The sequence below is a fragment of the Peromyscus maniculatus genome, chromosome 3 (genome assembly GCF_049852395.1).
Source record: "Peromyscus maniculatus bairdii isolate BWxNUB_F1_BW_parent chromosome 3, HU_Pman_BW_mat_3.1, whole genome shotgun sequence".
Classification (NCBI taxonomy): Eukaryota; Metazoa; Chordata; class Mammalia; order Rodentia; family Cricetidae; genus Peromyscus; species Peromyscus maniculatus.
Window position 1 is genome coordinate 138057728 of NC_134854.1, and position 24036 is coordinate 138081763.

General features: G+C 47.1%; 2 protein-coding genes across 8 annotated transcripts in view; one reads left to right on the top strand and one right to left on the bottom strand.

Annotated features, from left to right (window-relative positions):
- Window positions 1-4800: 4800 nt before the first annotated feature.
- On the bottom strand, window positions 4801-16171 carry Mbd4 (methyl-CpG binding domain 4, DNA glycosylase). Of its 4 annotated transcripts, XM_042273886.2 has the most exons (9): window positions 15870-16156; window positions 15368-15468; window positions 13037-13258; window positions 11499-12325; window positions 8416-8490; window positions 8203-8337; window positions 7466-7615; window positions 6996-7099; window positions 4801-5315 (listed from the first exon to the last, which is right to left on the bottom strand). In XM_042273886.2, the coding sequence occupies exons 1-9, from the start codon at window positions 16116-16118 to the stop codon at window positions 5238-5240; spliced, it is 1941 nt and encodes a 646-aa protein (XP_042129820.2). In that variant the 5' UTR covers window positions 16119-16156; the 3' UTR covers window positions 4801-5237. The 4 variants fall into 4 exon arrangements, with proteins under 4 accessions (XP_042129820.2, XP_076423771.1, XP_042129824.2 ...); XM_076567656.1 differs by lacking the exon at window positions 15368-15468 and having other exon boundaries at window positions 8416-8487; window positions 15870-16171; XM_042273890.2 differs by lacking the exon at window positions 15368-15468 and having other exon boundaries at window positions 15870-16171.
- Window positions 16172-16181: 10 nt separating this feature from the next.
- Ift122 (intraflagellar transport 122) overlaps window positions 16182-24036 on the top strand; it is a 73059-nt gene continuing 65204 nt past the window's right edge. For 2 of the 4 annotated variants that reach the window (XM_042273882.2, XM_042273884.2), the window contains exon 1: window positions 16185-16460. In XM_042273882.2, coding sequence (XP_042129816.2) covers window positions 16420-16460 — 41 coding nt within the window. In that variant the 5' untranslated portion in view covers window positions 16185-16419. Of the gene's footprint in view, window positions 16461-24036 lie in introns of all 4 variants that reach the window. The other 2 variants (XM_042273881.2, XM_042273880.2) reach the window with 2 other exon arrangements.

Here is a 24036-nt window from a genome sequence, read left to right on the forward strand (position 1 = left end):
ACCGATTGGCTGAGCGCTTCCACGTGCTGGAAGTAGGTGGGGAGAGAACCAGGAAGCTGGAAGTGTCAGAGACCAGACTTAGCCCCACGCTGGCGCCTCCTGTAAGGAATCACACCTATACCCCATGTGGCTCCTGAATCGGAAGTGAAAAAAATTCCCCTATTTTGTTTTCTGGCAGATCTCCCCATCTTTAGGCTTCACTTTTCTCTCTCAAAAAGAGCGTTACACTCCATTGGGCTATGAGAAGCCCGGTCAGTCAAGGTCAAATAAAAGGTATTTGGTACTGTAACAGGGTGCTGTGGTCTGGAACCACAGGTAGGGCCTATATCCCAGCGCTGAGACGGGCAGGACGACAGAACAAGTTCGAGGCCAGCTTGTGTTACATGACGAGTCCCAGGCCAGCCAGAGATACACAGTGAGAAACTGTCTTTAAATTCTAAACCAGAGCAGAGCAGCAGCGGCGCACGCAGATCTCTGTGAGTTCGAGGCCAACCTGGTCTACAGAGCGAGATCCAGGACAGGCACCAAAACTACACAGAGAAACCCTGTCTCAAAAAACACCCCCCCAAAAATAATAATAATAAATAATAATAATAATAATAATAATAATAATAATAAATCAAAACCAGAGACTGGGAGCCAGTCCTAACAATAAACCTTTGAAATGTCCACCTTCCGGTGAAATACGGGGTGTTCACGCAAAGACACTTGAAGTACTGCTGCGTGCTACATGGAGGACTCCAGTTAATGGAAGAAGCCACTCGGAAGCCTCACACTGTATGTTCAATTCCTATGAAATGGTCAGCTCCTGGTGACCAGGGATGAGTGGGGAGAAAGGATTACCTGTTAACTAGAATGGGGTTTCCTTTGGGGTGATGGGAATGTCCTGGAACTAGCTAGCGATAGCGACTGCGTGGTACTTCAGATGTGCTAAAAACAAAACAAAAACCACTTAACTGAACACTTAAAAATCTTATTCTGGCCAGATATGGTGGCACACAGGAGGATCTCTGTGAGTTGGAGGCCAGCCTGGTCTACACAGAAAGATTCTGTCTCAAATTACAAAATTATTTTGTACTGTGGGCCCTGAGCCCTAGGCCTTGTGTGTGCCAGGCAAACACAACTGTGGAACTATGTCTCTGACCCTAAAACAGTCATTTCTAAACTTTATGTCAAAAAACAAAGATCAACATTTGAACAGGTTCTCTGTGCTGGGGCCCACCTTCAGCAGACGTAACATCTTCCTTTAAACATTTACAAAACCATGAGAACAAGGCTGCAGGATTTCACTGAGATATGAGGAAAGACACGGAGACCGGGTGATCTTAGCTGCTGAAGGGCAGAGGCAGGCCTGGAGCCCCAGCAACCAGCCAGGCAGAGCTCCCCTCCGTGGTGACGGGGAGGGGCCTGTAAGTGGCCTTGCCCTGCAGCCTTACTTACCTCCTCGCTGACGTTTGGGAATTTTGCTGTACTACCTAACCTCAGCTCTCGCCCCGCGATGCCAAGATTTCTGCATACCGAGCTGCTTGTGAGTCTGTTCATCCTCACACTTACCCCTTTTCTTCTCTTCCATTACTGTTTGCACCGTGCTCTCGTCCTGGGAGGTCTCGACAGAGCCTTTTCATCCTTGTGCCTCTCCCCAGCCCAGGGCTCTGCACTTGTGTGTGCTGCTGTGATGTCTGTGAAAATGTGATGGGTTATTGTGAAGTGCAAGGGGAGGTGTGGCCAGCTTTCCTGTTCTTTGGTCAGACTGCATCTCGCTTTGCATTTTATGTGTACTTATTATTTCTATGTATGAGTGCGCACTACCCATGTGCCTGGTGCCAGGGGAGGGCAACAGATGCCCTGGAGCTGTGATCCTCCATGGAGATGCTGGGAACTGGACCTGACTACTCGGTTGCCATCATCTCTGCAGTCCCAGCATCCTCCTTAACAGCTGCTGCGTGCACCAGAGGGGAAAATCAATTAGCCTGCACCATACATAGCACATCTGCCTGTGCACATGCTATCCTACGACAGATAGCTTCCCGACAGTTGGCTTACTTTGCCTTCATTCGATTTAATCTTCAAACTAAACCTTAGAATGACAATTGGCAATTAAGACTTAATAATTTAGGACTTTCATTTGGTGATTTCTAAGGCAAATGCTTTGAGGTTAGAACCATGATACTACACCACCTGTCATGGAAGTGGCATTAAACATAAAAAGGTCCCATTCTTAACTGGGAGAGGAGATGAGATTTCACAAAGGATCAGGGTTAAGGCAGTGAGTGGCAATGGAGCCACAGGCAGATAAGATGTTCACATTCTCACAGGGATGCTAAGGTCAAACCACAGTTTCTAAGAGCCAGTGGGAGTGGCCAAGAACACATGATGCCAAAGGACCTAACTTTTTTTCCCTCCCAAGACAGGGTTTCTCAGTGTAGTTTTGGTGCCTTTCCTGGTACTCACTCTGTAGCCCAGGCTGGCCTCAAACTCAGAGAGATCCACCTACCTCTGCCTCCTGAGTGCTGGGATTAAAGGCGTGCACCACCACTGCCTGGCAGGACCTTCCTTTTTAATAAAAATATTATTAATTACCTAACATACTGTGACTCCTATCTGTACATCAGATCTGAAGAATTCCATTAAACAGGGCTGGACGGTGGTGGCCAACACCTTTAATCCCAGCATTTGGGAGGCAGAGGCAGGTAGATCTCTGTGAATTTGAGGCCAGCCTGGTCTACAGAGATAGTTCTAGGACATCCTAGGCTACACAAAGAAACCCTTTCTCAAAACACACACACACACACACACACACACACACACACACACACACACACACACACAAAAAGAATTCCATTAAACAGGACAACCACTTCTCCAAACATAGCTTTTATTTAACAAGTTTAGTTTATATTTTTTGATATGGAGTTCTGATGCATAGCCAAGGCTGCCCTCACTCACATAAGCCAAGCTGCCTTGAATTCACAGCGGTCCTCCTGCCTCAGTATCCCCAGTGCTGGGAATTTACATATGCTCCCCAATGCCCCTCTGTTTATTTTCTTATTGTGCCACTGGTGGACCTTTAGGGTTTGTTTTTTTTTTGAGACAGGTAAGACAGGGTCTCACCATGTAGCCCACCTTGTTCTAGAAACTACAATATAGCCCAGGTTGAACTTGATCATAATCCTCTCTAGACTCCCAAGGATTAGGACTATAGTAGTGTGCACCATGACAGGCATGGGTGGACCTTTGTTACTGATATATTAGGATATATTTTGTTAGTGAAAAATGGGATCTGTCAGGGAGTGGTGGGGCACGCCTTTAATCCCAGCACTCGGGAGGCAGAGGCAGGTGGATCTCTGTGAGTTCCAGGACAGCCTGGTCTACAGAGCAAGATCCAGGACAGGGTTCAAAGCTACATAGAGAAACCTTGTCTTGAAAAAAAAAAAAAAAAAAGAAAAATGGAATGCAATATTAGGCATTTTGAGTGGATGCTTGCTTTGAGGGGGGAGAGATATAATTTAATTTTCAAATTCTATCTTAAATAGTGTTTAGTAATCAGGACTTCACTTTTCTGTTGTTTTCTTTTTAATGTAGATGCACATATATGTCACATGTGCTAAGGTACCCAGTGAAGTCAGAAGAGGGTGTCAGGTCCCTAGGAGCTGTTGTCAAAGGCAGTTGTGAGCTGCCTGATGAGGGTGCTGAAAACTGAACTCAGGTCCCCTGGAAGATCAGCAAGCATACTAAATCATTGAGCCATCTCTCTCTAGACTATTTCTTTAAAATAATAATAATAATGTCCCTTGCTCACAGAATCCCTCCTCTCTCTCATCAATTGGACTCCTGGAGCTTGGCCTGGCACCCGGTCGTGGATCTCTGCATCTGCTTCCATCAGTCACTGGATGAGGACTCTATGACAGGGTATTCAGCCATCTGATCACCAGAGTAGGCCAGTTCAGGCACTATTGCCAGTAGTCTATGGTGGGGTCATCCTTGTGGATTTCTGGGGACCTCCCTAGTACTGTCTCTCCCTATTCCCCTGATGTCTTCATTTATCATGGTATCTCTTTCCTTGCTCTCCCACTGTCCCTGTTCCAGCTCAAACCTCCCGTTCCCCTATGTTCTCATCTCCCATGGGAAAATGGACAGAGATGACCAGCCAAACTAGTGGAAATGCATGAACTGTGGGCCAATAGATGAGGAGCCCCCATGGTACTGGACTAGGCCCTCTGGATAGCTGAGACAGTTGTTTAGCTTGAACTGTTTAGGGGGCCCCAGTAAGTGGGATTGGGACCATCCTTGGTGCATGAGCCAGCTTTTGAGCCCAGTGCCTATGATGGGACACTTTGCACAGCCTTGGTGCAGGGAGGAGGGGCCTGGACCTGCCTCAGCTGAATGTATCAGGCTGTGCTGACTCCCATGGGAGACCTTGCCTTGGAGGAGGTGGGAATAGGGGGTGGGTTGGGGGGGAAGGCTGGGGGGGTGGGAGGAGAGAGGAGAGGGGATTCTGTGGTTGGTATGTAAAATGAATAGAAAAATCTCTTAATAAATAAAAAAAAATTATGTATGTATATAATATGTATGTTTGAGTTCAAGTGAAGGTCAGAGGTCAACCCACAGGTGTTGGTTCCAGGGATGGGATTCAGGTCCTAAGGCTTAGTAGCAAGTGACTATTTACTGAGCCACTTCACTGCCCTGCCTTGTTTGTTTTTTTGAGACAGTCTCTCTCTATGTAGTACAGGCTGGCCCTCAATTTTCCATCCTCCTGCCTTAGTCTCTCGAGTGCTGGGATTATAGGTATGTACCACGATGTGTTGATCAATTTAGTTTTTATTTGGTGATTTCTTAGGTAAATGCCCGTAACACTTCGATATCCCTAAGAGTGGCAAGTTCTTTCTTCAAATGACAACTGTACACCCCAATATCACTTTGTACAGGAAGAGAACACATGTTTAGCCTTTCCTCAGCAGGAGTGCTGACAACTGGCTGTGAGCACCAACACATTGTTCATCACTGGAAAAACTGAACACACTTTTAGGATTGTTACCCAACAATTACCTTTTCAAAGTCAAAATATGTCTCCACCACTCAGTGACAAAGATCTACTTGTGGCAGAGGCTTAAGACACACACTGACTTCTAACAAACTGAAGAAGATCCACATGCCTGGGAAGAGAGCTTGTTGTACCCCACAGGGCTCTTGGAAATAGAAGCACAAAGCAATGCATAGAAAACTTCAAACAGGCAGCTTTAAGACAGACTTAATTTTTCATGATTTTCCCAGAGCCAGTCATGGTATTTATTTAACTTGTGGTCTTCAGGGTGCACCTGGAAGAAATGCAACACACATTTAAAGGTTTGGTGAGGGAGTTTATCATAATGTACCTGCCATAAACAGGGACCCTGAACCCAGTACAACTATGACTGTCCACAATTATACTGCATACGACAGAAATCCTGCGTTGCTTACAAAGTACCTTTCAGTCCAGAGCGAGCCCAGAGCCGGAGCAGAAGCGTGACGACAGGAGTCAAGATGGGCACCCAGCTTTCAGAAGTGACAGACCCGGGACGCTAAACGGATGGCTCTGGTGCTGAAGGAGGACTGCTTTCTCCAGACCACACTGATTTACTATGTCAGGGAAAGGGCAGTGTGCCAGGCTATCCTCCCGCTGCCAGGCTGCCATCAGAGTGCACCAGTTCTGGGCACCAACAGAAGGTAGTGGAATAGATGCCACACTCCAGTATGAGACAGGAGGAGAAACCTGACAATTAGACATTCGATGTCCCAACATTTGCTCTCCTGTAGAGGAGCCTGTGTTTGGTATGTGTGCACAGGCATGAATGCCTGTGCATGTGTGAGGTCAGAGGACTCAGGTACCTTCTACCTTCAGAAAAAAGTTAAAATTTTACTAGTTGTGCCTATGAGGCATGTCTATGAAGGTCAGAGGACATTTTAAAAAAATCTTTTATTTTATGTGCATTGGAGTTTTGCTGTTGGTGTTGGGTCCCCTGGAACTGGAGTCATAGACAGTTGTGAGCCATCATGTGGGAGCTGGGAATTGAACCAGGGTCCTCTGGAATAGCAGTCAGTGCTCTTAACCGCTGAGCCATCTCTCCAGCCCTCAGAATACAATTTTTTAGAGTCAGTTCTTTTTTTTTTTTTTTTTTTTTTTAAGATTTATTTATTTATTATGTATACAGTGTTCTGCCTGCATGTATCCCTTCAGGCCAGAAGAGGGCACCAGATCTCATTACAGGTGGTTGTGAGCCACCATGTGGTTGCTGGGAATTGAACTCAGGATCTCTGTAAGAGCAGGCAGTGCTCTTAACCTGAGCCATCTCTCCAGCCCTAGAGTCAGTTCTTTACCTCCACCTTTATGTGGGTTCCAGGGACGGAGCTCAGGTGCCAGGCTCATGCAGCAAATATGTTTACCCGCTAAGCCATGTCCCTGGCCCACCTTCCACTTTTTGTTTGAGAAAGGGTCTCTCACTGGCCTGAACTTCACCACACAGGCCAGGCTACCTGGTCTAGGAGCTTAGACAGGGGCCTCCAGGAGCTCCCAGGCCCCTCCTGTTTCTGCTCCCACAGTGCTGGGACTGCACTTGCATGCCGCCATGCCTGGCTTTTATGTAAGTTCCGGGGATCTGAATCCATTCTTCAGGGCAAGCGCTTTACCGGCCAAGCCATCCCTTCCCAGCACTAGGCGCTCCTTTTAACAGGAAGAAACCCTGCCAGTGTTAGAGACAGAAATGGATGGAAACACTGCAACAGGGTCAGGAGTGACAGACTGCTCAAGTCAGTCAGAGGCCACAGCAAAGGGACCTGGGCAGCACCCGAGGAGTCCCTCCGACAGTTCATAGCCTCGTGCCCCTGTTGCTCCTTGAACTGAGGGCAAATCTGGTTGGGACTACAGCAGGGCCCCGTCTCATACATCTAGGCATACTGGTGGACTTATTTTGCCCTAGAGACAAATGTGCTGGATATGTTATGGCTGGTGGTGGGCTTACCTGCTTCCACTCATTGACACAAAAGATCCGGTAGGAGTCGTTGCCATATTTACCAATCCCATGAAGTTCAATCGGATACCTCCACTGCTTTGTCAGATATTCATCTGAAGACACATACCCCACACATGTGGTCAGCCTCGAGGAAGACTTGTAATGGGGCAGGATGACCCCTCCCTCTGAAGCAGCACCCGATCACCTGCCTCCTCCTAACCACTCTCTTATGCTTTGCTAACTAGTCAGAGGAAATGACTTCCTGCTTCTATACACAGGGCTACTTCAGTGTTGGGCAAAGATTTATGGTTAGGGTCAGCAGGAGTCTGTGGTGTGGGGCAAGCAGGCTGCTTTAAATGTCTTCCATGCTTGAGCTAAATGACCTCAATTAATAGAGCATCCGAGGGCATTAAAGTTTAAGGTGTGGCTGCCTCCAGTGGCCACAATTTGCTTCTTCCTTTGGGGCTAGGGAAACATACCTGAAAACTTGATGATGGTTTTTGCACGGAGATCATAGAGACCAAGAGGCTTAAGAAGCTCTGACACATCCCTCCAGTCAGCGGTTCGGGCCACCTCAGCTGAAGGGTACTTCTCTAGAAACTCCCAAAGCACAGGGATGGCCATCTTGCCTGGGAAGCAAACAACGGCAGACATGTCTTGGGAAAGGCTGACTCTGTGTCCAGGTAGTTTTTCATCTAGGAACTCCAGGCAGCGGCTTTCTTATTACTGTTTGTGGCTCTGGGAATGGAATTCAGGTACTGTGCATGCTGGGCAAGGGCTCCACTGACCTATATTCCCAGCCTTGCTTGTTTAACTACTGTCAAATCATTACCTGAACCAGTACCAACTTACAGAGCCAAATACCAACACTGTTAATCTACTTGGTTACTGGTCCAAATTATACCAAAACTGGCCTATAGATAACTACCATATGCATTCGATGAACACAGAGAGCTTCCAAGGAGGAGAGAGGGAGGGGAAATATGAACTGCTCCTTCACCGATGACCAAAGCTAATCCAGATGTAGGAAATCAGTATTAAAAAGGATGTTGGCTGTCATCCAGCCTCAAGTCCCCATAGGTGAAGAGCTCTGCAGGCTGGAAGGGAAAGGCGCTGTCCAATGTCACGAACTCAAAATGGACCTTGAACCCAGGCCTCTTAACCAGTTTAGTTCTCTCCTTCCTCACCAGGACACAGATGACACTACCCCACAAACCTGAGGTCCGATTGAGAAATATGGTTGCGATGAGGAGCTTCCATGGATCATGGAAAAGTGTTTCTTGAACAAGATTAAAGGGTGACCGAGGAGGAGTCCATTTCTTGAAGGCTTTTCGTCTTGGAGGGCTAAGAGCTACGAAAACATTGGGGTGTCAGAGTTGTACTCATGAAAGACTTGGACCCCCCAAACCGCTTGGGGAAGGGTGGGTACCTTCTTTGTTGTACTTGCTGGAAAAATACAGGCTTGTTTTCCTTTTTTCTACTTGAGTTCGTGGGATGCTGTCTTCTGAAAAGTAAAAACAGTCTAGAGAATCTATGGCTTATGGAAGGGTGAGGCAGGAGTATAGAGTTTGAGGTTAGCTTGGGCTACATAATAAACACCTACACACATTACTCTAATTCCACTACTACCCTGTCAGCTGGGCATTATTTTTATCTCCACTTGATATATAAGGAGATTTGAGACACAAGCAGCTAACTAAGCCCCAGGTCACATAGCTAGTGTGAGTTACACTGGAAATCCAGGCAGTCTAGCTCAGGAGCCCGAGTCCTTTACTGTCCTGTGATTTACATGGCCAGCTCACAGTATGGAAAAACCACAGCAGTATGAATATCCTAATGTATTTGTATGATGTGGTCATTAAAATGTTTTGAGACTCTATCATGAATATTTTCCCACTGACATTTATTTCTAAATGAAAAAAAAGTCAAGATTCTACATATGATCCTAATTTTATAAACATGGATTCATATGTGTATGTATGTACACACACAGATACTGAGAATAGGTTGAAGATGGTACAGTGGTTGTTGGAAGTGGTAATTTTTCTTTTCTTCTATAATTTTATGTGCCTTTGAAAGGTTCTGCAGTTGTATTTACCAAAAAGGCAGAACACAGGAGAGGCTGAGGAAGAGACAGGAGCTCAAGGCTAGCCTGGGCTACACAGCAAGCTTCTGTCTCAAAAAAAAAAAAAAAACAAACCGAGGGGCTGGAGAGACGGCTCAACAGCTCAGAGCACCTGCTGCTCCTCCAGAGGGCCAGAGTTCAGTTCCTAGTACCAGTGGTGAGTGGCTGCCTGTACCTCCAGCTTTGGGGGACCTACTAACCTCTTTTGGTCTCTGTGGGTACCCACACATATGTGGCATTCACACCCATCCAGCCACCCACATCAATATGAAATAAAAATCTTAACCAATGTTATTAAGACCTTTCAAGTTTCTACAACTGTCATTTATTTTAAATGGTCATACTTAATACTCCCTTTAGCCACACCCTCTGAGTATCAGTTAATAATATCTTACATTTGTATATTGTAAAACCATCTTTTTTCACTTCCCATTTTTACCTCACAATTATTGTTTTGTGACAGTGTGCAGGCTCACTTCAAACTTGCCATGTAGCTGAGGATGGCCTTGAACTCCTGGTCTTTCTACACCTAACTCCCAAGCGCTGGGATTATAGACATGTAATACCATACTCTGCTACCTTATAATAATAGTTTTTATTTTAATTTGTGTGTGGGTACCTGTGGAGGCCAGTAGAGGACATCAGATCCTTTGGAGCTGGAGTTAGGAGCTAGGAGCTACCTGACATGGGTGCTGGGAACTGAACTCCTGTCCTCTGGAAGAGCAGGAAGTGCTCTTAACTGCTGAGCCGTCTCTGGAGCTGCCTTCTCTTGTCTTGATGTGAAAAATGGGACTAGTTAGGGTTATTCCTTAAATTTTCAGAAACTAAGGCTTAACAATTAAATAGTTGCCAGAAAATGATACTGGGGTTGACTAAACACTGCAGCAAATATCCAAGTCTCCACATAATGATGTCAGTGTCTTTTGTATTCTAGTCTGGGCAGGTAAAGCCCAGAAGAAACTATGGAACAGAACAAAGGAAGCCGATCTTATGGAAAGTTGAGATTTTTCAAGGGTTCCCATTCATAACTACCCAGCTTCCTTGACTACTTGATACTTCTAGTCAGGCAATTATTGTTCTACTGGGCACCTAGTAACCCAACAGTACTTCCTCTTACACCGAGAACTAAACTTCAGTATAGGATGAGTTGAATACGTCCATAGTAGTCAAGGGAGGATGCTTCTAATATTTAACCTGCCCATTATGACGGCAGTCAATCCATATGATCCAATGCTTTCTTTAAGAAGCTCAAAGGACATACACTGAGGAATTCTTATCCATTCCCTAGGTATATGTGGCCATCTCCTAGTAAAGATACAGCAATCCCAGGCACAGAGAAGATGCGCCATTAAGGATGGGACTGAAAGCAGAAATCAAGTGTTACCCTGGTTCCACCAATCTGTGCAGTCTGTTTCCCCAAAGGAGTCTCAGCAAAATTAAAATTACTATTCTCCTTTAAAGGAGTTATTCATTATGCTGTTATGGCATAATGAATAACCCAGAGCTGCTCAGATCTTTTTATCTATTATTCACTGAGGCATTGTATAGGCAAAACTGCCAAGCCCTGGACTCTGTGAAGAGCACAGTACAAATAATACATGAACTGAGCAATTATACTTTTGAATTATTGAGAGCTCCTAGGCCTTTTAGAGAAGCACCAGGCTGTAACAGAAGATAAAGAGACTGTGATATAGATGAAATTAAATTGGGGGTCACACAGCGGCAGCGCAGGAGGGGTGGGAGGATGCTGACTACTCTTGGTCAGTTTTGTACAAAAGTGGTTACTACCTACATTCTTCACCAAGAAGCCTTTTAACTCGCCTTACAGTCTTAAGATTGCTGTCTAGAAAGACGATGGCAAGTGGGGCAGCTGCTGCCCCGGGCAGGTGTAGCAGCCACGCCACAGTCTTCCTTTGCTGGGCATCCTGGCTGTAGCCAGCCGATTCCCTCTCTGCCATAATTAAGGGCTGGATGACTTGATGACCAGTGAGCTCAAAGCTCAGTTAGGGGATGGAGATGCGGCTCAGTTGCTAAAACGCTTGCCCACCATGCATTAGGTTCTGGGTCTCATGCCCAGCACTGCATTAAAAAAGTAGCGTCGTGACACAGGCCTTTAATCCCAGCACCCAGGAGGCACAGGCAAGAGGGTACAGTCTCAAAGTTGTCTTCAGTTACACAGTGAGACCCAGGCTAGCCTGGGATATATGAAACCGTGTGCCCAAAAATCACTAAGAGGGTAGATACTGGGATTAACTGGGAGAACATATCTGGCATGTGGCTCCTCTTCACTATACTCCCTATCTCAACCACATCCAGGCAAGGAATACAAGCTCCAGGAGGGTAAACTGATCACCACACAGTTAACAGCACTTTCACGTGCCAAGTACCTCGAAACGTCTCAGAAGTGAAGTGTTTCTTGGCTTGTGAGCCGCTGGGCATTTCAGAGCTACTCTGTAAAACGTCGATATGCAAATGCATCTCCTCCTCTTGGTCTCCCTTTGATCTGATTTCCTCTAATTCTAAAAAAGTCTGCTCACGCTTCCCATCACCTGCGTCTTCAGTTGAATGTAATTTGTTTGTGAGGTCAGAAGCTAATTGGGTGGAATGAAGGTCTGATCCTGGACTCGGTGGCTTTTCTTCCCCAGCCTGGCCAACAGTCTCTTGGTTTGCGCAGGCATCGGCCGGGTAGAGGGTTCTGTTGAGCTGACATTCCTGTGGAACCAGCTCCCTTTTAGCGTCTGCTTCCTGAACCGCAGATTCTCTTTCTCTGTTACCTCGAGCAGAATCTGAGAGGCTCTTCCTGCGCCTCTGTTTGGTTCTCTCACTTCCAATTCCTTTCGAAGCAGCCACCTTTCGTCCGGGCTTTCTCATCTTTCCAGAGCTGGCGTCATGAACGTCCTCATCTTTCAATAGCAAATGAACAGAGTTCGACAGCCTGCTGCTGCTGCTGCCTGGCGACTCTGAATTACCCCTTGGTAGAGGCAACACATCTGTTTTCTGCTTGCTCCGTGTCCTGAGGTTCCGGTTTGAAAGGTCACTTTCCTCTGGCTGCTGGGAAGTCAGAGCTGCCAAGCTTTGGTCTTTATAACCTGACCTGATGCCCCCTTTAGACGGTACAGTAAAGTCAAAATCTTCAGGCTTAAGAAAAGTCTCTCCATTTTTGAGAAGATAATTAGCAAGTGAACGCTTCGATCTGAACTTCAGTCCTTGTGGGCTAAACAGAAAGAAGGAAATTAAAGGACGCTTAGGTTAGTAAACAGGAGTGACTTTTAAAAAGAACTGAACCACACTTCAGATTTCCAATTAACTGTTTCTAAATGTCACCAAAGATGTTTGCCATTTTAAAGTAACAAAATGTGATAAATGGCCCTTTTCAATAGATTCCTCTATGATAATATAAGATCAGCATTCAAATATAGCTTAAATCCAAATGTATTGTTAGCCATCGAGAGCAGGATCAACAGTGTTTATGTGACTGTCCCCAAATCACTTGATAAAACTAACCAGTGACACCAAAGGAACAATAATGGCTTTACAATAAGTTTTTCTTATGTATGCATGTATAGTGTATGCATGTGTGCATGGGTGTTTTCATGTGTGCCTATACATGTGGAAGCCTGAAGTGAAAATTATGTATCTTTTCTCACTCTCCACTTTGAGACAGTGTTTCTCACTGAACCCAGAGCTCACCAATTCTAGCTACTCTAGCTAGCCAGCTTTCTCTGAGGGCTGGGATTACAGGCAGCTGCCACACCTACTCAGCTTTTTAGATGGGTTCTGGGGATCCGAACTCAGGTCCTCATACTTGCTTGGCAAGTGCCTTGTCCTGAGCCATTCCCCAGCCCATAGACCTAAGGTTCTTACTAACCTTTCCCATCACTGACAAGAACCACTTGGCTGTCTTTTCATTTCCACGAGTGCGTACCTGATGAAGCAGACATCGTATCTTCCTGCAGTTTTCCCAGACAGCCTTTGCTTCACAACCCTCTTCCATCCACACGGGACGGGCCCCCGGCATTCTGCCCCTGCAGTGCCTCCACACTGAGCAGAAGCAGCAGGCTCGCGGAGACGGGAGCTACACCCACTGCCGAGCACCAGTTCCTTCCCATCTTCCACTCTTCCCAGCCCAATGGCAGCATCTTCCTGGCTGGAAAAACAAAGCCCAGTGATGAACTCATTCAAACTTTCTTTTCCTCCGCTTACTCAATCTCAACCCACGGCAGTCCGGGACTACAGAAAATACTCGGACCGTGGTAGGTGAGATTAAAGTCAGCGAGCTAGTCTTGTGCCGTGAGTATCTTCCCATCTCCGACAGCTGCTTGTCCTCCGACATGGGTTTTTAAAATGCTAGGAGTCTAGCAGTGAGTAGTGGCGCACGCCTTTAATCCCAGCACTTGGGAGGCAGAGTCAGGCAGATCTCTGTGAGTTCCAGACCAGCCTGGTCTACAAAGTGAGTTCCAGGTCAGCCAGGGCTGTAACACAGAGAAACCATGTCTCAAAAAAAAAAAAAAAAAAAAAAAAAAAAAAAAAAAAAAAGGAATCTCTGCACAGTAACAGTTGAAAATGCCTGCTATTTTTTTTTCTTTTTTGGTAATCATTCAATAGGGCTACTATAAAGGTTTGTGATAACAGTTGGCATTCACTTGAGATCAGCAGAACTGCTTAAATGGAGCAACCAATCCTCTTTTCTGCAAACAAGTGAGAGGAACATTTCACATGTGTGTGCATCTTTGAGGAACAATACCTACCACTTTCATAAAACAGTGTAACCCCCCTAAAAGGTGCATGACTTCTGGTAAGAACTTCCAAATCTTTTTTTTTTTTTTTTTTTTTTGGTTTTTCGAGACAGGGTTTTTCTGTGTAGCTTTGCGCCTTTCCTGGAACTCACTCTGTAGCCCAGGCTGGCCTCGAACTCACAGAGATCCGCCTGCCTCTGCCTCTGAGTGCTGGGATTAAAGGCGTGTGTGCCACCACCGCCCGGCTAAGAACTTCCAAATCTTTAGATCTTGATTCTTATCACTTTGTGAGGTTAAAACTTACTCTTATTGATAAATTGTGTGATAATGAAATCCAATCTCTTGCAGAACTGATACCAGAACCCAGGCCTACAGAACTGTGGCCTAATACTTCTCCATACTATTATGGGGTGGGGGTCCCTACAAAACCTTCAGTGCAGTGTACCGCTCCCTCCTTTAAAGGACTTTATTTTTGTGCACCATGTTCATGCAGGTCCTGAGGCCAAAGGGGGCTGGATCTCCTGGGCCATGGGTGCTGGGAACCAAACCTAGGTCCTAAGTGAAAAGTTTCCATACCCCGATCAGATCAGGCGGAATTAAAGTCCAGGTTTTAATCTGAGCAGAACATTCCTTGGTGGTCCCAGGGGAAGAGGAGAAATCAGGAGGGAAAACCATGAGGCTGGGGGGCCTTAAATACCCTCCGGGAGAGGAGCTCCTGCTTGGCGAGTTGAGGGCCGGGTTTGGAAAGGGCAGTTCCAGGGGAGGGGATCCCCAACATGATGGAAGAGCATAAGTGCTCTTAGCAATTGAGCTCTCTCTCTCCAGCCTTGAGTGCAGTGTATTTTAATCACTACACTATATATTTTAAAAGGTGAGGGTCTGGAGAAATGGCTCAGTGGTTAAGAGCGAATATTCCAGACCCCAGTTCAGTACCCAGCACCACATCAGGCAGCTCCTAACAGCCTGCAACTCCAGCTCCAGTGAGTCTGACATCCTCCCCTGGTCTCCACCAACACCTGTGTACACATATAAAGACACACGGAAATAAAGTAAATCTTAAAACAAAAGCGAACAAGTCCCAACCTGCTTCCTACAATAGGGAAACTAAGTAAGAACTAGTGAATGACCACAGTTAGAACCACAGCACTCTGATGGAATTTGGGGTTAACTATCAGCTAGAAAGATCGTCTAGAGAGAGACAAGGTAACTGAAACCTGGGGGAACCACCACACACTTAGGTTAATAAGCTGGGTGGAAAAAGCCAGCTCTGCCATCTGCTATAGGCTGAGCTCCCAAGAGAAAGGCACTTTGAACTCAAAATCTCCTCCCTCCATCTGTAAAAAGGAAGGAATTAAAAGAAAAAAAGGTTTTGTTGCTGTTGTTTGCTTTTGAGACAAGATTTATGCACCCCAGGCTGGCCTTGAACGAAGGAATTAAAAGAAAAAAAGGTTTTGTTGCTGTTGTTTGCTTTTGAGACAAGATTTTATGCACCCCAGGCTGGCCTTGAACTCACCACGTACCAGAGACTCATCTTCAACTTCTGATCCTCCTGCCTCCACAGGCCTGCGCCACCAAGCCCGGCTATTCGGTGCTGCCGATCGAACCCGCGGCTTATTGTATACTAGGTAAACACTGCCAAATTAGTTAAGTGCCCAGACCTTAAAATTGTTTTGAGCGGTCAAGAGCTGAGACATGCAAATAGGTGCAACATTTTAGCCCCGACCCAACAGTAGCTTCCTCTGTGACTTTTCACATGACTGTTTCTGAGGCGCTCATGGGTGCTGAACGTACCTTCTGCTCCCACTTCTTCCTAGGCCCTTCCGACCCAGGCTAACTGCTTGCATCACAAAACCTCCCTTGTCCTCCAACCTCCCCAGTCCCCCAAAGTCGTTCCCACAGGGGCGATAGCTCCGGGTGTCCGTCACCTCGTGTTGATGGTTAGAAAGACCCACACAAGAGCGATTCCCCTGCTCCCATTCTATAGATGGTGAAACTGAGGCTAGAGAGGGGTTAACAACTTGCCAGAGGTCCCCAGGCGGGTCTGGAACTAGGCTCTCTCTGAGGGTGATGGAGGGGGCTAAGCTGTCCCCAAGGTCTGGGCTCTCCATCCCTGCGGCTCCGGTCCACTGGGTCCGGGCCGCAGCTCCAGGTCGAGGGGCGGAGCGAAACTTGAACACAGTTCAAAACACTGGGCGGGACCCAAAGACTGGCGGGCGAATCCGTCAGTCCGCACAGCGGCTTTCCCGCCGCCGCTTGAGCTACGGCCGCCATGACCAGGGCCCCGCCAATCACACCCTCCGTCGACGAGACGCCCCGCCCCACCCATCTTCCGTGACCAATCGCGAGTGTCATACTTCCGCTTCCGCCTGCTGCGTCCCGGCGCGCTCGGCGCTTCAGCGAGCGGAGCCCGGCTCCCTTTTGGACATGCGTACTGGGGGCTCTGCGAACTCACGCACGGCTCATTGCGCATGTGCGTTGCCAAGGGTAGCGCAGGTAGCCGAAGTGGTTTGCGGAGAGAAGCCTGTTGCTGCCGAGGCAGGGAGGAGGGGCCCGAGGCGTGAGGGAATCGGCGATGAGGGCCGTGTTGACGTGGAGGGACAAAGCGGAGCAGTGGTGAGGAGCGGGACGCTCGGGGATGGTGGGGGAGGCGGCGGGAACTGGCGTGTTGCCATGGCAACGGGCCTGCGGCCTGGCCGAGCGCTCTGATGCTGCGCCTCCAAACTCCGCAATGGAAAGAGAAACCGAGTTCCTGGAGGGGGCTTGGGGACCTCCCGAGGGTGGCGATCTGCTGGAGCGTTTACACATCATCACGATCCAGTGTTGCTTCTCTCTTCTCAAAATCCCGTCCCGACTTCTCTCACCCACCCCAGTGTTTTCTCAGCTTCCTAACCATTGATCATCTTCCAAGTGTCCAAATTTTGGTTACCTGACATTTTTTAAGTTTCTTCACTTTTTTTTTTTTTTTTTTGAGAAAAAGTCTCACTTTAAAGCTCTGGCTGGCCTGCAACTCACTATGTTGACCAAGCTGGCATTGAACTCACAGAGATCCGTCTGCTTCTGCTTCCCCAGTACTGGGATTAAAGGAGTATGCCACCATGTTCAGCCTACCTTACTTTTATTTAGACATGGTTTTATGCAGAAAATTATTCCATATATGAAAAATCAATATCATTGTCCCAAGTGCAATAACTAAACCGTTTAAGTAGGAACAAACATAGCCGTGTGAGTAACTTGCATTTAGGGACTGTTAAAAGGGAGTGTTTCCATGTGGTCTACTGTGTCTCAAGTGGGACATTCCCATTAAGGTCAGAGAGACATGTAGGATAAGCATCACATAAAGACACTCTCCCGATTAGAAAGTTTGAAAAGGGGCTTAGTAGTTTAGAGCAAGGACTTCCTACACAAGCACGAAGAGCAGAGAGTTCTGATCTCAGCACCTACATGAAAGACAGGTGGGGTCCTGTGCAAGCCTGTCATGCTGCTACAGAGGGAAATTAAGACAGGACGATTGACGGGGTTTGCTAGCCATCAACTTACCTGGGGAGGGGTGGCCCCAGGTTAAGGAAGAGGAGGACACCTGATGCCCTCTGACCTCCGCAAATCACACGCACACAACTGTGTATATTCATGCACATTTATATACTGACGTACACATACATTACGCACAGAGAAATAAAAATAGTTTGAAAATGGGTAGAAAGAAAGCTGGGGAGCTGGAGAGATGGCTCAGCGGTTAAGAGCACTGACTGCTCTTCCAGAGGACCTGAGTTCAGTTCCCAGCAACCACATGGTGGCTCACAGCCATCTATAATGAGATCCTATGCCCTCTTCTGGGCCACTGGGACACATGCAGACAGAGCACTGTGTACATAATAAATAAATAAATCTTTAAAAAAAAAAAAAAGAAAGAAAGAAAGCTGGGCCCAAGCCTGTAATCCCAGCACTTCTGGGGGAGGAAGCAGGAGGATTGGGAGTTCAAGATCATTCTCAGCTGCATTGTGAGTTCAGGGCCAACCTGGGCTCTGTGAGGCCCAGTCTCAAAAAACAGAAGAAATTGGATTGGGAAACTACCTCATAGGGTAAAGGCACTTGCTGCCCAGTGACAACCCGGTGGAAGAAGAGAACCAGCTCTACAAAGTTGTCCTCCGACCTCCACACCAGCGCCATGGCATGTGTACCTCACACACATACACACACACTGTTACACATAAATAGTAAACACGGGCAGGGTGTAGTGGTGCGCACCTTTAATCCCTAGGAGGCAGAGGCAGATGAATCTCTGTGAGTTGGAGCCCAGCCTGGTCTATAGAGCGAGTTCCAGGACAGCCAGTGCTGTTACACAGAGAAACCCTGTCTCCAAAGCCGAAATAACTAATGGAGAGTAAAAAAATGTTTTATAAAGGAGAATGGCAATACAACAACTTTGCCATCTTAAAATTCAGTGCTATTTGATGTCTACTTTATTTTGTCACCAAAATTCATTAGCCAGGAACACATTTTGGGAAATTATGGCTTATTGAGTAGTTCTTGGCCTGACTTAGAATCTTCCTAGAGGAGTTGGGGATTTAGCTCAGTGGTAGAGCGCTTGCCTAGCAAGCGCAAGGCCTGAGTTCGGTCCTCAGCTCTGGAGGGGGGTGGACAAAAGAACAGAGTCTTCTAAATGGTCTGTACGTCGTGACACCACTCCATCTGTCCCGAAGCCTTTCTATGTGTGACAATCCCTCAGGACTGGCTTTGGAGCAGCTTTCACAAGTATCAGCTAATGCTGACTTGACCAGACATTGCCCAAGATCTTTGTGTCTTCTACCTCATTGCCTCTTCACCGCGGCTCTGAGGTAGGTGCTGTAATTACCTCCAATTTCCAGCAAGGAAGCTGAAGTGTAGCTAAATGTGTGTGTGAGGTGGAGCCAGCTTGCCAGCTCAGGTTACCCTATTCCAAAGCCAGTTCTTTCAGCCTCTCCCTTCAGTTTCTATCAGGCAAGCAATGTGAATAGGCTGTACTCTTTTGCACCTTAAATATAAGGGATTTCTGTTGCTTGCAGGACATGCTCCTGCACCGTGCTTGAAACATGTCACCTTGCCAGTGTCTTTCATTTTAATAAAAACCTGTCTGGAGGTGAGCGGTAGGGTGCTCAGCAGTTGAAGGTGCTGGCTGCCAAGCCCAGTGCTCTGAGATTGATCCGCAGAGCTCACGTGGTAAAGGGGAGAACCAGCTCCTGCCAGGTGTCCCTCTGACCTCCAGAAGCTCTCCGTAGTACGCATGCCCCCAGTAAATAACATTTTAAACATTAAAAAGTGCTTTTGCTCTTATTTTTTTGAGACAGGGTCTCATGTAATCCAGATTGGTCCTGGGGTTCTGGTCCTCAACCTCAGCAGTGCTAGGGTAATAGCACAGTTTTATTCCTTTTCTCTTCACTCTAGTATAAGAACACCCGCAGCCAGGGATGGTGGCAGCCCACGCCTTAATCCCAGCCCTCAGGAGGCAGAGGCAGGCGGATCTCTGAGTTTGAGGCCAGCCAGGGCTACAGAGTGAGGCCCCATAGTGGCTTTCTCAAAAAATAAATGAAAAAGAGCACCCACAGCACAAGCTGGCATAACTGGCGCCCAAGCATTTGGCGTCTGTGTCGGAGAGCAATAGGGAGCGGCAAGGACTGTGGCAAACTGGAAAGTTCCCGTTCTGCGGGAAAGGGGCAGCTGCTGCTCCGCTCCTGCCAATTCCCACTGCGGAGGAATTTGGCCTGGTGTGCGCAGAGCTTCCTATTTTTACCAGAAGCTAGGAATCTGCGTTGTAAATGTGAAATGTCCTAATTTTTAAATGTTGGCACCTAATTAGAAAAAACAAAGTAAAACACCATGTGGGCCAAACAAAACATTTGCTGGTCAAATGCAGTCTGATCTGCTCTGTTCTCAACCCCTGGCACGGAATTTGGTTCATTCTGCTCTGTGGTACTTCGAGTCTGTTGGGTGTGAGAGTTATTTTTTAATCTGTTTATCCCAGAAGTCTAGAGACCTTGTAAAAGCAATGGTTATCTCTTATTTCCAAATGTTTCTGGAGCCTGTTACTATTTGGTGAATAGACGTGTATGTGCATGAATGAATAACCAAGTGAATGAATGACCAGTGAAGACTGCTTATCTGGCGATTACAGATTTGAAACAGTCTATTAGAATAGGTGCAGAGGTTCTGTAACCCAGCAGCCTGATGATGGCAACATGTGCCAGCCGATGGAATGAAACGAAACAGAATAAAACTAACACCTAGTAGTAGAATCCATCAATCCCAGATGTCCTTGACCCCCCCCCCCCCCCCCCCCCCCCCCCGCCCAACGCCTCCCCATGCAGCCACGGACTCCTGCTCTGCGCTTTTGCTTCTGTCTGTCCAGCAGCAGAACTCACTCAGGACATGTTGCTGTGATTCTGTTGCTCTGCTCCTCATAAACCCAGAGTGACCCCTCTCTCATGTCAAATTGTGCGTTTTCCTGGGTGGTCCCCTGGCTGCCTTCCCTCTAGGCTTGCTGACATTTAGATTTGTGTTGGAGCTTAGCCAAAGACTCCATTTTCCTACCCAAAGGTCCTTCTCAACTGATTCTCTCCACTTCCTCCCTCTTTTTCTTTCTTCCTGTGTGTGGTATGTGTGTGCGCATGTGCAGCATGCAGATGCCCTTGCCTGTGTGTGCACATGAGGAGGTCAGAGGTTGACACTGGGTGTCTTCGTCTATTTCTGTCCACCTTTTTATTATTTTTTTCTATGTGATGTATATGGGTGTTCTGCCTGCATGTATGTCTGTGCACCACCTGAGTGCCTGACACCTGCAGAGACCAGAAGAGGGCATCAAATCTCCTAGAACCGGAGTTAAAGACAGTTGTGAGCCACCACGTGGCTGTTGGGAGCCCTGTCTTCTACATCGAGTGCTCTTAAATGCTGAGCTCTCTCTCCAGCCCCCAACCTTATTTATTTATTTATTTATCTGAGATAAGCTTTCATCACTGAATCTGAAGTTAACCATTTAAGCTAGCCTGGCTAGCCATCAAGCCCTAGATCTGCCTGTTTCCACATCTCCATTGCTGGGTTGACTTGTCGTGCCCAGGTTTTACGTGGAATATTGGGGACCCAAACTCAGGTCCTCCTCCTCCTGCTTGCTTGTACAGTAAGCACGTCACCCATTGAGTTAGCTCCTAACCTTTACATTCTCTCTTATTTTTTTTTTTCTTTTCTGAACTCCTAGTTTTCTTTCTCCCTTAAATATGCTGCTCTGGGTTCATCTCAAGCACAGTGCCTTTTAGGCTGGCCCATCTTATTCTAGGCAGGCTAACTAGCACTGAAAGATTCTGAGATTGACTGAGGGAGCTGGGGGTGTGGTTCAGTGGTGGAGAGCTTGCCCGTCATGTGTGAGGCCCAGCATTCTTAGCACCACATTACAAATTTAATGAAGTGATATAATTTATCTGAGATTGCAAATCCCTGCTACTCAGGAAGCTAAGACTAGGAGATCTCCAGTCAATTAGAGAGCTCGTCTCCAAAAAAGTGGAGGGAAGCCTTGAGTTTCATCTAAGCACAACAAACAAAAAAACAAAACAAACAAAACCCAAACCCCAAATTCCACAGCGCTAAGCAGGGTAGCATGTGTGGCTTGTGGTGGGTTTGAAGAGCACCTTGGAACTTCAGTATGTAGAGGACAACTGGCAGGGCTCACCTGTCATCTCTCAGCAGTGAAATCTGATCATGCAGGTTTGACAGTTTATCCATTTCATAAAAGAGGACAAGTTGGGAGAGAGCCTGGCATGGTAGCACAGATTGCCAGTGGACAACAAGGCTCGAGTGTACTGGCTGAGGCTAGATGGCCTGGGTGGGTGCTAGATTCCATGACACAGTCTGAGTGCTTCCCAGTTTGGGGATTCTGTGATGATGTGATATCACTCAAGCCTGGGGGTGGAGTTAAACATAAAATCCTGGTAGGTTGCCAGTTGTGATCAGTGTATTTAGGACTTGTCAGGCCCCTGGGTCTAACATATAATGTAAAGCTTGGTCATTGCTCTCAAGTTGCAGATTGTATTAGGAAGACGTATTATGAAACAGTCAAATATAGAAGTCTGTGTGCATGAGAGTGAAACTGAGTTGTTTAGGTTCCAAGTCCAGCAGGAGTTAAATTGGGGCAAACCAGGCTGGAGAGATGGCTCAGCAGTCAGAGCGATTGCTGATTGCTGCTTTTCCTTCCAGTGGCCCCAAGTTTGGTTCCCAGCACTCATGTTGGGTGACTCATAATCACAAATTAGATGTTGTAATTTAAGAAAGTACACTGTAGGACATCCAGAAAGTGAACTTTCACATCCGAGAGGACTGTTTAGGCTTAGCCCAAATGAGACACTTAACACTGAGATGGCTCCGTGGGTAAAGGTGCTTGCTGCTAAGTCAGATGACCTGAATTTGATCCCTGGGACCCACGTGATAGGAGAGAACCAACTCCTGTCGGCTGTTCTCTGACTACACGTGCACCAAGGCATTTGTGTGCTCCCCACATAGATAAATAAATGTAATAAAAAGGTCTGAAGCAAGAGTGGCGGCACATACCTGTAATCCTGGCACTTGAGTAGTGGAGGCAGGAGGATTAGAAGTTCAAGGCTGGGCTGCAGAGATGGCTCAGTGATTAAAAGCACTGGCTGCTCTTCCAGAGGACCTGAGTTCTAGTCCCAGCAACCACATGGTAGATCACAACTATCTATAGTGGGGTCTGATGTCCTCTTCTGGCATAAAGTTGTACATGCAGACAGAGCTCTCATGCATAAGATAAATAAATAAATCTAAAAAAAGTTCAGATCATCCTCAGCTACATCAACTGCACAGTGAGTTTGGGAACAGACTGAGCTAAATGAGACTGTTTCAAAAACAACAACAAAAAATGCCAAGTGAGGGGGTTCACATCTATAATTCCAGCATTTGGGAGGAGGAGGAGGAGGAGCACCATAAGTTCAAGGTTAGCTTAGGCTACAAAGGAGTTCTAGGTCAGCCTGGGCCAGAGTAGGGAGACCCTGCCCCCACAAGCAAGCAAAACCAACATAAATAAAACCATCTAACCCTTGGAGAAGAGGTCTGAGAATCATTATGACTGGCTCAGATGTATACAGGCCAAGGACTAGATGAAAGCTACAAACCCATTCCAAGCTAATGGCTCATCATAAAGGTATGCAGATGCTAGGCACTTTATGGAAGGCTAGCCCATGACCCCTGGTGTTAGGAGGACAGCTTTCTACCTTGTTTTATGGATAAGAGTGAAGTTCAGATAGGTCAGCTTCCCTGGTCCCAGTTCCCTCTGCTTTACAGTCTGCCACTTGCTTTGAATGTGACACATGTCAAGGATGTTTGAGACAAGGAAGCCAGGCCTGTTACCACATAACAGTGAAGAAGAGCTATGCAGAACTTGGGCCAGGATTTAATTCTATGCATTACGCCAAGCTGGAAAGCCAGACAGCTTACCTTTGCTCAACCTCTGTCAGGCAGCTATCAGCGGAAGACAGCTTCTCTGTATGTGCTTCTGTTTCCTCAGTGGGCCTGCCCAGTCCGCTCCATCTGCTATTGTATGTGCCTGTAGGGTGACACAAGCTTTCCCGGGCACAGCTCTCAACTCTTAGTGAGTGGAAAGAGTTTTTATTCAAGGCATCTTCCAGAGTCAGTAGCCTGTGGCATAATATCATGTCATGGGTGTACAATCTGAGCAGACAGGCACAGAAAAGGTGCTCCAGATGCATAGAAGGGACGGATCCAGAGGCTGAGGGTAAGAAGCATTCTTACATGCCTGCCTATAATGTCAGCACTTCAGAGTCTGGGATGGGAGGATGGCCTGGAGTTTGAGGCTAGCTTGAGCTAAATAGCTAGCAGGTCTGCCAGGGATATGTAGAGCTGGGTCTCAAAAACACAAACCAGGACTGGTAAAGGGTTTGCAGATAAAAGTGCTCACCACCCAAGCCTGATGGCCTGAGTGTGATCCCTGGAATCCAGGTAAAGAATCTGGTAATATACATCTGTAATCCCAGAGCTCCTGAGGTGAGATGGGAGGTGAGACAGGAGAATCACCTGAAGCTCATGGGCCTGGAGCACACCACACGGTGGGGCACAGCACACGGTGGGGACATACCACATGGTGGAAGAGCACACCACACGGTGGAACACACCACACGGTGGAGCACACCACACG